This window comes from Micropterus salmoides, unplaced genomic scaffold (genome assembly GCF_014851395.1).
Source record: "Micropterus salmoides isolate LMB-PRFRI ecotype aquatic unplaced genomic scaffold, ASM1485139v1 Ms_hic_scaffold_23, whole genome shotgun sequence".
Taxonomy (NCBI): Eukaryota; Metazoa; Chordata; class Actinopteri; order Centrarchiformes; family Centrarchidae; genus Micropterus; species Micropterus salmoides.
In genome coordinates, this window is record NW_024041484.1 from 15,645,434 (window position 1) to 15,660,970 (window position 15,537).

Below are 15,537 nucleotides of genomic sequence, written 5' to 3' on the forward strand. Positions count from 1 at the left end.
ATATATTCATATATATATGTAAAGCTCTAATCAAACTGAAGTTTGGTGAAAAAAACATTTTTAGTTATTTAAGAGTTTAACATTCAAAAACTGAGGGTGTTGCTAAATTATGATTGGTGCACGGAAATACATGACGTCACTTTTTTCCAGCTGAGCCCCACCTACTTTAAACCAGTTGAGAAAAGCAAGGACAAAGACACAAAACCAGAAATCTCTGTCATGTGAAATAATTAAAAGTAAGAGTGAGAGCAACTGAGTAAGAAGCTGATTAAAAATATGTGTTTTCTAGGCCTGTGATAATATCTTGAAATTCACTAGTGCCAGGACAATGAACATTCCAGAAAAACTCCCCAGTGAAAAAAATACGTGGTCAGTACGCCTAAGCTGAGCAAAAGGCTTTAATAGAGAACAACAGATGAGTTCTCATATATTCTAAATAATCCAGTATAGTAATGAAAGTGTGATTTTTCCTGTGAAGTTGAAGTGGAGCAAATAATTCCATTTCAAGAGTGGGAGGACATCTCATTGCACAGTGTGTCACAGACTGTGATTACTCCAGCTGTGAAGACATACAGTCATATTAATCCCACAGTGAAGTTGCTCATTAGAGCTTGACCCAATACCCTTTGATCCACGCATTCCATGCTGTCTCTTCGTCTTGACATGGTGGTGTACATCACTGCAGGTGGTCCCCATGGCGTGTATTGCATGTACACTTTAATTAAAACACAATGTTCACCAGATCTCAGATACCAGAAATTAAATTTCCAAATATAGGCTACAGCATGTAAATCATATATACTGGGTACTATCAGGGTGCGAATTATACATTGACAATCGGGGAGGGGCAACTTTTTTCCCCCAGTTCATATAGGAACAAAAATTTTACAAAGCTTACAATATCCTTGCTTATTTAACTAATGTCTGCAGTCTGTAGATGATGACAAATCACATTCATTATCGGCTTGATGGGTGCCCCATACCACACAACAACCTTTGTAGTCAGGGGTCACCAAATATTGTAGAGCAAAACTGCCAGCAAGTCAGACACAACAACAGACCAGCATTTCCCCTCAAACACAGACCCACACAATACTGAACCAGTACCAAAGACACTATCAGAAAATACAGTATGCATTATCATCTCTAATTCCTCATTCTTATCATTTCAAGTTTCAGCTTACTCTTTTTAGCAAATATGTCCTTTGCTCTTGCTCATGTTGACTGTGAATGCAATGTTATCTGCGTTAAATAAAGCAGTAGTTACACATTGTTGGGGAATTGGGAACTTCGCTCCTTTTATGTCACACTTCTGTAAGATGTATCTTATATATTTCAGTGTTTGAAATGCCATGCATGAGTGAATAATATCACACTTGGCTTTGTTACCCAAATGTAATGTCTAAAAATATATGTACATTATACATTGTAAAGAATACGTTGGTTAAAACACATGGTACAGCTCGCTTTATAGTGGGTTTATAAGCTGCATCTAATGACTTGATTTGATGATTAATACATAATTTATTAATGCATTTTATCAGTCATTGATAGAGTCACTTTTGTGTTGTTCCAGGTTGGGAAAAATCCCTTTAACTGTAATTTATTGTCCTCCAGCATTCCATTTGCTTTTCCTTTTTAGCTAAATCTTGAGTTTATCAAGACTCCATAACCTAAATCTGACCACAAAGGGCTGCAGAGAAATCTGGACCAAACCTATCCATTTATTATCAACTGTTCAACATTTATATTATCTGCAGACTGTAAGTTGTAAGTGATTATAAAGCACTAGTCAAAGATTTATTAACCATTACTAAAGCCATTAGTTACAATTTATAAACCCATAATGAAGGGTGCCTTATTAGAAAATGGTGCCAAATTTGGCCAACTAACTATTATTTGGATTATATTAATATTTGGATTATGTTCAGTGAAAACTTTACATTGCAATTTTCACATTCAATTCAATTCAATTTTATTTATATAGTGCCAAATCACAACAACAGTTATCTCACAGCGCTTTTCATAAAAGAGCAGGTCTAGACCGTACTCTATGATGTTATGTTATGTTAGGTCCAAAACCCAAGCATAGGCTGTTCGGTTTACTTTCATACAGTATATGAAAAGGAAAAGCATCAAATGCTCATACTTGAGAAGCAAATGTTTTGCTTTAAAAATGACTAAATAGATTTATGGATTATCAAAATGGTTGCAGACTTCTTATGGGCTTATTAGCTAATGATATACAGTAAGTAAAAGTATAAGAGGAGACCTTCTCTAACCACTGTACAGAATGTATGTCACAATGTATCATTAATTAATGTATCTTTGATACAGAAACTAAATCCAATAAGTCTTTAGTGACTTCAATATGACACTGGGTAAAATTAAGAGTTGCATTCTTCTGCTTTATATTTTATATGCTGGAGCTGTCCGTGGTCCTGAACTTGTAATCTTACAGACCTGCCGTGTAAAAGTCTTTAATTGGCTGGCAACGTGCTAATTTAAGGCATACTATGGTAGAAACCATCATGTGAAGGGTAAAAACACTTCAACTGCATATAAAACATTCAAAAGTCTTATACTGCATGAAAAAATCTCTCTTCCATTCTCACTGTGGTCGTGATACCTCGTGTTCATCGGCAGGTCACATCTACCAACTTTATTTTTTATTTACCTCTACATCACGGCACCACAACCAATGGGATACTTCACAGCAAACCAAAATGTCACTGGGATGACGTTGTTGCTGGCGTAGGGCTGCAGTTTGATGGCTCCTACTAAATGAACGCAGTGGGAATGGACGATCAAGACACGCTGCTGGACAGACGGTGCGCACTGCTGACCTCCGCGCACATTATCAGTTCGGCAGAATTTCTCATCAGATTTTCACTTGTGAGGATTTCTGCCTGATTTGTGTTTTTCTTTGTAGAGATACGTGTTGGTTGACCTCCCCAACTGTATTCTTTATTATAGGACACGAGTGGTAAGTTTTGCGAAAATGATTGCTTAGGCTACATGTTTGTGACCCAGTCGCCTTTTAAACCATTGCATTGTGGTCCACAACAGACATTAAATGTTCTTGTGCAAAAGGCTTAAAGATATTTCTGAAGGGACAGGCTGAACTTGGCTCTGAACTATCGATCTTAGAGTCCTAAAACCCACTTTTTAATAAGAGAGGGGATAAATAGCATGGAGGAGAATATCTCGTTCGATTTGAATGATTTTTTCTTGACTACATAAGTAGTAGTAGTAGTAGTATTGTACTTGTGAAAGCGGTGTTAAGATTAATTGCACTTTGGTTTAAGATCCACTTCATTCTCAGCTTGTTTTCTGTCACATACTTTAAAATGAATGTAGCCTACTCCAGGACTCTACAAAATAAAATACCTTGTCAAGATAGACAATGAGATGTTGTTAAGGTCATAAATACTTAATGACATTTTTTCTCCCTTCTCCCTCTTCACCTGTGTTGGTCCCAGAGGACACAGCATGCTGCCGTCCCTGAAGACCCTGCTGCTGCTCTCGATCGTGTGCACACCGACCTCCAGCCTGTGCCTCCGCCTCTACCAGACCCGCACTAACCTCCTGTGCGACGACCAGATGGCAGTCGGGGTCCGGAGCGACAAGTTCGATCCGGCTTACTCTCCCATGGACGGCTGGGGGTCCCTCCTGCAGTCCGCGGAGTATCTCTCCTCCTCTTCCTCCTCCTCCTCCTCTTCTTCTGCTGAGTCCAGTCGGGAAAAAAGGACTTCTAGTCCCGCAAACTACCGCTTCATGAGCCGGACGAAGCTCAGAGGGCAGATGCTCCGCAACAGCAGCAAAGGGGACCGGAGGAGCAGGGTGACCCTGTCCCTGGATGTCCCGACCAACATCATGAACGTCCTATTTGATGTAGCCAAGGCCAAAAACCTACGCGCCAAGGCGGCCGAGAACGCGCGACTGCTGGCTCAGATTGGACGGAGAAAGTGAACCTGTTGGACAAACTTAGATTTAACAGACAGCCATGACCAGTGTTGGCCTCCTCGTTACTCAGTTATAAATAATTACTTCTTGTTCACTTTTAAAGTAATGGTATTGATTTGTTTCTTAGGGGAAGGGTATTACAGGTAAAAGAAGCATTTCTAATATCGTTTAAATGCTCTCATGTGAAAGGTCCTTGGAATCAAAGTCTCTTATATTCTTTTTTTTGGTGGGGGACAATAAACATTGTGAACTAATGAAACTTTCTGACTAACAGTTGGTTAATGCTTCTTGAATTTTAGTTTTAGGACAACTCCGCTTCAAACTCACAGATGATAACATTTGGCTGATACATTTAATAAAACTGAGTAGCCTACAGTTTGAGTTAAAACCCTGCCTTTGTGGTGAGAATAATCCATGAGTCTCTCATGCACCATCAGACATTGTAGCAACAGTTAATGTCTTAAGACAGAATTAAGTCAAGAGCAATAAGGGCCAGGGTTATTTATACTTGTAGCATGATGATTGGTCATTCCTTTCAAATCTGCAAAGAAGACTGGTGGATTTTTAAAAAATTACTTTTAAGATGGACTTGGGTTGAAATAATACCAAGCCCTTAGATTTTCTTTTTCAGTAACATGAATGTTTAATGTGCTTAGTTAGCCCCAGAGTCATCAAATTTTAATTATTGAACGAAACAGGAAGAACAAAGCAGTTGTCATTATTAATTCTTACATCCTTAGCAGAAGACCAATGGAATGTTTTCAAAATCATAACATTAGATTTGATAATACAATGTTTATCTCTTTACTACTTCATTTAGTTAGCTACTAAGAGGCTTGCTGATCAGGCATTCACATGGGAGGCTATAATGATTCCAGATTCTAGTGTGAAACATTGACAGTGGCAAAAACACAACACTGAATACTGACACTGAAACACTGTACAAGCCAACTGCAAGATGATGAAATACAGTAAAATGCAAAATGCATGGGAATGTATGTGTTCATCAGATGTCTGTTATTTTTATACTCAAAATAAAGGATTATTTTTCCTCAAATAAAGCAGATGTAACTAACTAATTTTTTTTGGTTTTGTAAATGGGATCCTTAAATATTCATGTATATATATATATATATATATATATATATATATAAATGAGTAAAATGGTAAAAAGGTTATGTTATGTATATGTGATGAATAACAGATTAGTATACCAAATATCAATACCAGCATCAGTCAGGCTCTCTGTGTATATTATGATGTAAAGAAATATCTGTCATCATAAACTTACATCAGTTTGATTTTAGTTCGTATGATTTAGATGGTCACCAGTCAAATGCTATTTATTTGTGTCAGTGGATGATAAGTTTGGTCATTGCACCAAACTAAACACTTTAGCAGCTATTAGGTTTTATAACTGGGGTCTTGTAGGCTGTATAGTTCACCTGTATGAAAAGAATCGAGACCCAGAGCAATGTCGACATCTTGTGGCCATTTGACCTTACAACACCCCAGGTGGTGAGTCAGCTCTGCAGGTGTGCATCTCACAGCCCACTCTGCTGATCCGGGGCGAGTTCAATCTCAAAACGTTTTGCACCGGTTCGCCACGTTTTCGGATTGAGCGACATGTTTCCTTGCAACATATGCATTGTTCCGCAACGGGGTTCGAGCTTCGAGTTATGTTTTCTCCCATTTGGTGGGCGTGTCACAGGTGTTACCCATCAGCTTCAGAATCAGAATCAGTTTTATTTGCCAGGTAGCCCATGTATACACATACGAGGAATCTGACTCAGGATTGTACATTGCTCACGATGTGCTTACTTACAATACAATAATAATAATAATACAATAATAAATCACACACAGACTACAGTATAGAGAACAAACAACAACTACAAACAAAAACAATATAGACAGACTGACAAAATAGTGCAATGACCAAATGCAAAGGATGCAGGAGTAAAATTGTCATTATTATGTACATGTCGGAGGTGGATGAGATACAATATACAAAATGACAATATGAACTTTATGTAAACACAACGCTGTTAAAAAGGCAGGAAAATGCATTGCGCTGGCGTACACAACAGGGTGTTCGAGGCACCACCGTTTCCGTTTGGAATAAAACTGTTTTTCTACGTTTGTCGGCGCTGAACTCGCCCCTAGTGTATCTCAATGAACGATACTACATACCTTAACATGCACAAGGTTGAATTACAAACCAGGCAAGATTGGCAACTTCTCTGGGACCAAAATCAATCAGAGGTCACTAGGTTCCAGGTTCACTGTGGCAATTAGACTACTTGCACGATATTAAAGCAAAATATGAAGTGGGTGAAAATAATAAGTTTTAAGGAGGCTCCTGCATATGATGCATAGCCCTAAATAAATTACCACAAACTAAACGACACTGCACAACAACCTGGGGCTGGCATTTTCTTTGCAGTGTAGTGGTAGTTGGTTTCTGGCGCTTTCAATAAAATAAAAAAATTAAAAAGTCAGCATTGCCCCCTGCTGGTCATGACGTGGGCTCCTCTGACGTATGTTCCGTTGACGTGGACGTCTCAACCGGAAGAGAGGTTTCATTTTGGCTACGTGGAAGTAGCTTCTCTTATGGTCAAACCTGAGAGCATCTTTTCTCTTCGTCCGCCAGCTTCATTCCGACATAATGATTAAAAAGTTTGATAAGAAGGACGAGGAGTCTGGTAAGATTGGAGAGTGAACTCTTTAAATGGTGACAGCATTTGAAAAATGAGAATCGTGTGTCCACTGCTAAGATGTTGGACGCTTTGGAGGCTAACGCTATACTAGCCTGTTAGTTAGCCGACTAGCTAAAGTTAATGATAGCTGTCAGGTTAAATAAACCTTATTTTATATTTATGTAGCCAGTATTGAAGATCAGTTATAAACCGATTTGCAGTTGCATTAAAATTGATATTGCTATTATTAGATGTCACAATAATACCAATGCCAATCCTACGCTTAGTTTATCGTTAGCATTGCAAGCTAGGCGGTGTCAGCTGGATGTTGTGATATTAGTTGTGCTCGTTAACAGACGTGTCCTCGTGAATTAAAAAGATCCTTTAATAAAACTTTAACAAGCTGGATGTAAGCATTTGTTTAAACATATTTTTTTAAAGAAGTGTACATGTGTTTTTTAGTTCTAACACGTAGCACACGCTGGCGTCAACTATGCTTCCTTTACGTGTGGTTGGCTTTGAATGAATTCCAATAAATTAATAAGACAAAGTTTAATGGCGCAGATTCTGACTCTATACTTTTCTGACATTTAGGAAGTGGGTCGAACCCTTTCCAGCATCTGGAGAAGAGTGCAGTGTTGCAGGAGGTAAAGTCCGGACTTGATACTACTTAAAACATGTTATGTACTTATATGTAGTGTACATATGAGCCAAACAAACCGATCTGAAATAATATAAGGTGTCCCTTCTTGTTGACAGGCACGTATCTTCAATGAGACTCCTATCAACCCGAGAAGATGCCTCCACATTCTCACCAAGATTATCTACCTCCTCAATCAGGTAAAATGTTCAAATCTCACAAAAGACGTAAAGTAGCTCTTTTTAGGTATTTATGTTGAATTGGTGTCTGTCCACCCATCTTAACTGGCTCACCCCCATGTGTTTGTTCATTTAGGGAGAGCATTTTGGGACCACAGAGGCCACAGAGGCTTTCTTTGCGATGACCAGGCTCTTTCAGTCCAATGATGTAAGATATTGTCCGTTCAAGTTCATTTTATTTATATAGCGCATTTTATAGCAGCCACTGACTGACCAAAGTGCTTTACAGAACTACAGAATTAAAAGACAATAATACCATGCATAACAGCACAGCATAGAAAAGTACAGCAAAGTTAAGAACAGCTTTAAACAGGAGTAGCCAAAGCAGTATCAGACTCATCAACAATAAAAATAAAAACAGAAATGCCTGTATCAGACTTAGATAGAAAAAACAGCATCAACAGCCATCTCAAGAGTTTTAGGATTAAGAAAATGTTTGACTTTTGACAACAGACGCAGTTGATAAAAACTAGAGCTTATTACGGAGGAGATTTGTTTATCAAAATTTAAAGACTCATCCAGTGGAACGCCCAGGTTTCGTACACTTGAAGATCTAAAAGCATCTTCATTCAGTCACTCATTCCTTACTTAATGAGGAAGAGGAATTTAAATTCATCATCAGACATCAGTCTTTAGTGTTCAAGTATAAATATAGTAAGCTTATACCGATTCTTTCTCTCTCAGCAAACCCTGCGAAGGATGTGCTACCTAACCATCAAAGAGATGGCCAACATCTCTGAAGATGTGATCATTGTCACTAGCAGGTTTGTTCCATGATGTTAAATGATTTGAGTATCACCTGTATGCAAGTAGTATTTTCTTGGCCAACAGTTTGTCCAGAGTTTGTTGTTTTAATGCAGATGTAATCATGCATTAACACCAGGGCACAACGTGACAGATCTGGATGTATAAAAACTAGATTTTTCTCTTGTTATGAAAGCTGCTAAATAGATTTGGTCTGTTTGACTATTTAAATTAATACAGGAGCACAACTCTTTGTTAAGGTGTTTTTGTAACTGTGGTAATGTGCTCTTTTCTGTTTTCATTTGAGGTAACAGTGTCTTTAATTATTCCTTGTGTGGTATTTTACAGCCTGACCAAAGACATGACAGGGAAGGAAGATGTATACAGAGGACCTGCTATCAGAGCCCTCTGCAGGATTACAGATGTAAGTTCAGTTTTATTTATTTTTTATTTCCTTGTCCTGTCTTCCCCATCTCTTTCTTGACCTTGTCATCTCATGCAAGAAAGAAAACATCCTGCATATATATTTTCAAATTCATATAGTTAATAAACTGAAGCATTGTTTGTTCAACATTCCCTGTCTTTTCCACAGACCACCATGCTGCAGGCTATTGAGAGATACATGAAGCAGGCTATTGTTGACAAGGTTCCCAGTGTGTCCAGTTCTGCTCTGGTCTCCTCACTGGTAAAAATAAAAATAATATATATATATATATATATATATATATATATATATATATATATATATATATATAGTATTTGGTGTTTCTGTATGACTGAGATAAAGTTGTGTAATTGTTTATCATATCATTGCTGGAGGGTAATGAAGTCCTTTATGTTTGTGTGTGTTTCAGCACATGGTGAAGATGAGCTATGATGTGGTGAAGCGTTGGGTGAATGAAGCCCAGGAGGCTGCTTCCAGTGACAACATCATGGTCCAGGTGACTTGTGAATTCCTGTTATTTTGAACCATCTTTTTTGTTTGTGTGTAAAGGGGTGGCTCGACTGGATTTTTATGTAGGTATATAAAAAGTACTCATAAAATTAATGTCTGTCTGTTTATGTCCAATCTTCCAGTACCATGCCCTGGGTCTGTTGTATCACCTCAGGAAGAACGACCGTCTTGCTGTCACCAAGATGCTCAACAAGTTCACCAAGTCTGGTCTTAAGTCTCCCTTCGCCTACTGCATGCTCATCAGGATTGCCAGCAAACTGCTGGATGAGACAGACGGAGGGTGAGTAGACCTCCAGTAATCTGATGCTCTAGTAGAGACAGACAAGGACATCAGGGAACATAGTACACCTGATTCCCCAATGATAAAATCATCTGTTGTCATCTATGGTATCTCTGTGTGGGACTACATGCATGGCGCAAACGTCAGGGTTGATGTCTTTTTGTCAGGTAGTTTACAACATTATATTCTGTCTTTATGATCCCAGTCACGACAGCCCCTTGTTTGACTTCATTGAGAGCTGCCTGAGGAACAAGAATGAGATGGTCGTGTATGAGGCTGCTTCTGCCATCGTCCATATGCCCAACTGTACAGCCAGGGAGCTGGCCCCTGCTGTGTCTGGTCAGTAGTTTGCTCACACCTCATTCATGTTTCATTTCTATGTGTATTGTTTGCTGAAAGAACAGAATCAAGTGGGGTTTCAGTTTGACTGTAAAATGAGCTGTCCTCTTCATATTGCTCTAATCTCATCGTTAATGCATTTGTCTTCCTGCAGTGCTGCAGCTCTTCTGTAGCTCTCCCAAAGCAGCCTTGAGATACGCTGCTGTCAGGACACTCAACAAGGTACAGCTTCACTCTCCATCCCTCCTTCACACGCTTGCTTTATGTATAATCATGAATCACTTTATTTAGTCCAAGGTTAGTTAAATAGCTGAGCTGTTCAGAAGTTGCATATGTATTAAGGCAGTATGAAAGTGGGTGTAGGTCCTTTTTGATTTTGCAGCTAGATACATAAGACATAGCTAAAAGTGCTTTGCAGTACTTTATTATTTGTCAGCCTTGACAACACACTGTTTATACTTAAATTTACAACAGATTATAATGCTGACTGAACTGCAACTTTCCTTTGTGTCCACCAGGTGGCCATGAAGCACCCGTCAGCCGTGACCGCGTGCAACTTGGACCTGGAGAACCTAATCACCGACTCAAACCGCAGCATTGCCACGCTGGCCATTACCACTCTGCTTAAGACCGGCAGTGAGAGCAGTGTCGACCGACTTATGAAACAGATCTCCTCGTTTGTCTCCGAGATCTCGACGAGTTCAAGGTCAGACGCTTTTGATTTAGTTTAATCCTGTGTCAGATAATGCAGTACAACTAACTCCATTCACGTAGGGTGTTCGTGTGTTACAATGAGTGGGGAGCCCCTACTTTAGCCAATATATTTGAAGTTGCTTAAATACCCTCAATAAGGGCTCCATAGAGAATAGGAAAAAATATATAGTTTTTTACACAGATAAATAAAACACATAAGATACCTAAAAAATGAGTCTTACTATCAGAAAAGCCATCAAACACACTTTTTGAAATAAAGGCCAGGCTGAAATTTAAGTTGCAAACGCATAACAATCAGGAGTGTCATTGTCCTGTGGCTGAATGGTGTGTTGGCGCTGTAACACAGTGCTTGTTGAAAGTGTGAGAATGTGCCATAACGAGGTGTTATCACCCAGGATTTCAGCTTCTGCGGCCACAAAAGATTCATTTCCAACATGAGATTCACGATCTCTTTTTTTTTTTTTTTTTTTTTAATCCTGTTATGTTCCAGGTGGTGGTGGTGCAGGCCATCAGCGCTCTGTGCCAGAAGTATCCCAGGAAGCACAGTGTCATGATGAACTTCTTGTCCAACATGCTCAGAGATGATGTAAGTTGATTATGAACAGACCACTGACTATCCTTCACGCGTTGGCCTTTGCCTTACAGGGGGAGCCTCCTTATCAGGGATGTCCTTACCTATACAGAAAACTTGCTATAAAGATGCATGTTGTTATCACAGTTGGCAAAAGATAAAATAAGAGAACATAAATAAAAAGAGTAAAATTTGTAACATGCATAAGTAACATCATATTACTATCCAACCGATGATTATTAGGGCTCAGTCTGTTTGTCCATATATTGAGTTATGGGGCCACATACATGCATCTTGTGTGTATGCAACACAGTGTTTGTGTTCTAAATTGAGCACAAGACCCACAGTGACGGTCTCTCGTTTCCCTGAAGGGCGGTTTTGAGTACAAGCGGGCCATCGTGGACTGCATCATTAGCATCATCGAGGAGAACCCAGAGAGCAAGGAGACTGGCTTGGCCCACCTCTGCGAGTTCATTGAGGACTGTGAGCACACTGTGCTAGCCACGAAGATCCTGCACCTGCTGGGCAAAGAGGGCCCGCGCACCCCGCAGCCCTCCAAGTACATCCGCTTCATCTTCAACCGAGTGGTGCTGGAGAGCGAGGCTGTCCGTGCAGGTGAGACAGAGTGGGATACTACACTCCACAGCGTTGAATTTGTTGTATTTCCACTTACTTCATCTCAACCTTTGACGCCTTTAGAGGCCGACCTTTAACATGCATGTCAAGTGTCCATGCCAGCACTACTCTTGACACTACATGACATCCAGTTTATAGATAAATATATTTACCCTATTTAGTTTTACTTTTTAGAACCAGCTCAAACATTTGTTTATTCTTCCACCCGCAGCTGCTGTCAGTGCTTTGGCTAAATTTGGAGCTCAAAATGATGATCTGCTGCCAAGCGTCCTGGTTCTCATGCAGAGGTACTCATTTACTTTCATTTGTTTGTTTGTTTTTCTTGTGTAACTGTGTATCACTGCATCTTTGTGGGAAAATACAACGAGAACACTGGTTAAAGCTGGTAATCTGATTGTGAGACTCCTTAAATGTGAGACATACCCTGTACTATACATGTGAATTTGAATGAAAATGTGATGTATGACTTTGACACGCGTGTCTGTTCTCATAGGTGCATGATGGACAGTGATGATGAAGTGCGCGACAGAGCTACTTTCTACATGAACGTGCTACAGCAGAAGCAGAAGGCACTGAATGCTGCCTACATCTTCAACGGTAAAGACACACAAACTCGGGGATCACTGTCAGGGAGTTTGATGAGCGAACAACGTGTGGGATTGTGGTTCTTAGTGGCTGCTGGTCAAAATGTACAAACCACACATGCTTAGAGCACCGTGCTTGGGTTCCTGCCTGGACACTTGTAGGAAAAACTCTCGGCAGATAATGTAAAAAATGTCACGTTTTAATGTCTCTTCTTCCATGTGCTGCTCTCAGGTCTGTCTGTTTCCATCCCTGGCCTGGAGAAGTCCCTCCACCAGTACACTTTGGACCCCTCAGAGAAACCTTTCGATATGAAGTCCGTCCCTCTGGCCACCACTCCTATCACAGAACAGAAAACAGGTACTGCCACATGCGCTTAATTGTTTTGCTTATAATCATTATCAGGAATAAGATAGTGAAGGAGTGTGTGTTTAAAAGTAAATACATAAATCTCTTCCCAGAAATCGCCCCTGTTGCCACCAGCAAATTGCCAGAAAAGCTGGCCCCATCGCGCCAGGACATTTATCAGGGTAAGATTGTAATCTGTGTCTGTTGGTCATCAGATTCATGAGTATGAGTGTGATACAATTACACACTGATTCCCTGTCGTACTCTGGACTGATGTTATTAATAAAATGCCAGTCTTTGTTTTAATCTCTCTCTGCTTTCCGTCCTTCTGACAGAACAACTGGCGTCCATCCCAGAGTTCCAGGGTCTCGGCCCGCTCTTCAAGTCATCTGAGCCGGTGCAGCTGACGGAGGCTGAGACGGAATACGTGGTGCGCTGCGTCAAACACACCTTCGCCAGGCACATGGTGTTCCAGTTTGACTGCACAAACACTCTGAATGACCAGCTCCTGCAGAAGGTACCAGCTGAGAGGGGGTTTTGTTTCATGATCATGTGGGTTTTATCAGCAGGGATTGTTCTGCAGATTCAGTTAGATCTTTTTCTATAAATATTTATTTGGGCTTGGTCAAGTGACAAGGTTTTAAAATTGTTTCTGGATTTCAAACATGGCAGTAGTTAAACTAAAACCACCGGGAACAAAGTTGGTATGAATATAACTGGTGGCTCTTTGTGTCAGGTCCTAGTGCAAATGGAGCCATCGGAGGCCTATGAGGTAATACACTACGTTCCAGCCCCCAACCTCGCCTACAGTCAGCCCGGTTCCTGCTACACTTTGGTCCGCCTGCCTGACGATGACCCCACTGCTGGTAGGGACACAGAAACATTTATTGGGCTCATGGGAGCGGTGACAGTAAGAAGGGTTTGAATGGATTGTTAAAGAAACTGAGAGTTCATAACATTTAGATCAAACAAACAGGTTAATCCAAGTCATTCAGCAATATCAAATATTGTTAAATATAACTTACCTTATGCTCATGGTCAAAAATAATGTTTAAGCTGCAAACTGTGAGAGAGGGTTAAACAGCATTGGCCATATGTGGCAATGTAAGAAAACTGTGTTTAGATGTGTCCGATCTGTCCACAGTGTCTTGTACGTTCAGTTGTACTATGAAGTACCTGGTCAGAGACTGCGACCCAAACACAGGAGAGCCTGACGATGACGGTTATGATGATGAATATGTGGTATGTAATCATAGCACATCAATAAACCCTAACTACAAAGAGAATGTGTGTATTTTCAGCAGCGTAAATTGACACTATTATTAAATTATTGGCCTCTAACTCTTCTCTCTCTGTCCTTCGATCTTTCTTGTCCTCCTCTCCCCTGCTCTTCCTCAGCTGGAGGATCTGGAGGTGACGGTTGCCGACCACATCCAGAAGGTTTTGAAACCGAACTTTGGAGCGGCGTGGGAAGAAGTGGGAGATGAATTTGAGAAGGAAGAGACTTTTGCCCTGGCGTCTGTACGGACCCTAGACGGTATGCAGAAGTCTGGAATTTAAGCTCAAATCATGAATGCCAAGTCAAAAAGCAAAGATCAAGGTGGAAGTTAAGAGGTTTATTTCTTAAAATAGATGTAAGTTTTATTTGAGCTAAATATTTAGCATTCACTTGTAGTTCACACGATAGACACGCATGTTAAGTTTCATTACTTCTTGTGTATTTGTGCAAATAACTGCTTCCAGAGTTTTACACAGTATGTTAAACAATGCCATTTTTGGTTTATGCAATAACTGACCCCCAGTGTTATGTGACTATATATGGTTTGCTTGTACAGAGGCGGTTGGTAACATCATCAGCTTCCTGGGAATGCAGCCATGTGAGCGCTCAGACAAAGTTCCCGAAAACAAGAACTCGCATGTCCTCTTCCTCGCTGGTGGGTGTTCAAAGCAAAAAAGCATTTGGTCACTGTTTGGTCTTTAAAAGAATTAGTTCTTTTATTGCTAATTGCTTCCTTAAAAAATGTAATCACTTAGAATGTAGCCTTATGCAAGATTAACTTGTCTCTAATGTAACTATATAAGATTTATTTGGGCACCAAATCCCACACCCAAGTACAAATCGCAGATTGAATTTAGTCATTCCAAATTTTGTAGAATATTGTATGAAGTTCAATTGGCAACGAGAAGGATGCTTTCATTTAAGTATTTTAAGTTGTGTACAGTTAAATTTAGCTTATTGTCTTATTTAGATACCGTTTCTAAAAACATAAAACTTGTCGTATAGAAAAATACCTTCTTAATTGGCATGCCCAGTGAATTAAGGTCCTGAAAGGTGTGATTTAATTGGCACTCCCTCCCTCAGGTGTGTTTCGGGGAGGTCATGACGCGCTGGTTCGTGCTCGCCTTGCTCTGGCTGATGGCGTCACCATGCAGGTGACTGTTCGCAGCAGTGAAGAGACGGTCGTTGATGTCATCCTGGCGTCCGTGGGCTGAAGTTCTTCACAGTGCAGCGTCGTGCCAAACGCAGCCCCAAGACCTGTCACCTCTGCACGACACACCGCCTGGGCCATCACATTGTTCTATTCCACAGCTCTAAAATTTAATGTATAATATTGTGATTATTATGCCGACACCATTGAACCTGAAAAACATACATGTTTTATTACTTCCAGTATATGAACTGTCTTTCTTTACTGTTAATACCATTAGACTGTCTGCTGGTCCTCAAGTTTGTTTTCTTTGCAGTAAGATTTTTTTTCTTCTGCCAAATCTTCAATAAATTCTGACATCAAATTGTACATCAGGTTTCAGTCATTCAGATAAG

At 40.1% G+C, this 15,537-nt stretch overlaps 2 protein-coding genes across 2 annotated transcripts; both read left to right on the forward strand.

The window, feature by feature from the left end:
• The first annotated feature begins 1,413 nt into the window (after positions 1 to 1,413).
• On the forward strand, positions 1,414 to 4,225 carry ucn3l (urocortin 3, like). The gene is made up of 2 exons (XM_038739149.1): positions 1,414 to 2,986; positions 3,483 to 4,225. The coding sequence occupies exon 2, from the start codon at positions 3,493 to 3,495 to the stop codon at positions 3,970 to 3,972; it is 480 nt and encodes a 159-aa protein (XP_038595077.1). The 5' UTR covers positions 1,414 to 2,986; positions 3,483 to 3,492; the 3' UTR covers positions 3,973 to 4,225.
• A 2,294-nt stretch (positions 4,226 to 6,519) lies between these two features.
• copg2 (COPI coat complex subunit gamma 2) lies at positions 6,520 to 15,511 on the forward strand. The gene is given in 25 exon segments (XM_038738789.1): positions 6,520 to 6,671; positions 7,260 to 7,312; positions 7,425 to 7,505; positions 7,621 to 7,692; positions 8,229 to 8,308; positions 8,637 to 8,712; positions 8,881 to 8,973; positions 9,143 to 9,229; positions 9,366 to 9,523; positions 9,729 to 9,862; positions 10,017 to 10,084; positions 10,381 to 10,552; positions 10,555 to 10,568; positions 11,067 to 11,162; positions 11,519 to 11,762; positions 11,995 to 12,070; positions 12,277 to 12,380; positions 12,600 to 12,725; positions 12,827 to 12,895; positions 13,049 to 13,230; positions 13,450 to 13,579; positions 13,858 to 13,955; positions 14,112 to 14,250; positions 14,549 to 14,647; positions 15,076 to 15,511. Coding segments are annotated over 25 exon segments (2,619 nt in total). The 5' UTR covers positions 6,520 to 6,634; the 3' UTR covers positions 15,207 to 15,511.
• The last annotated feature ends 26 nt before the right edge of the window (positions 15,512 to 15,537 follow it).

What these genes read in the sequence shown, in the direction of transcription:
- ucn3l (XM_038739149.1), top strand. Translation starts at nt 3,493, where the DNA reads ATGCTGCCGTCCCTGAAGACCCTGCTGCTGCTCTCGATCGTGTGCACA.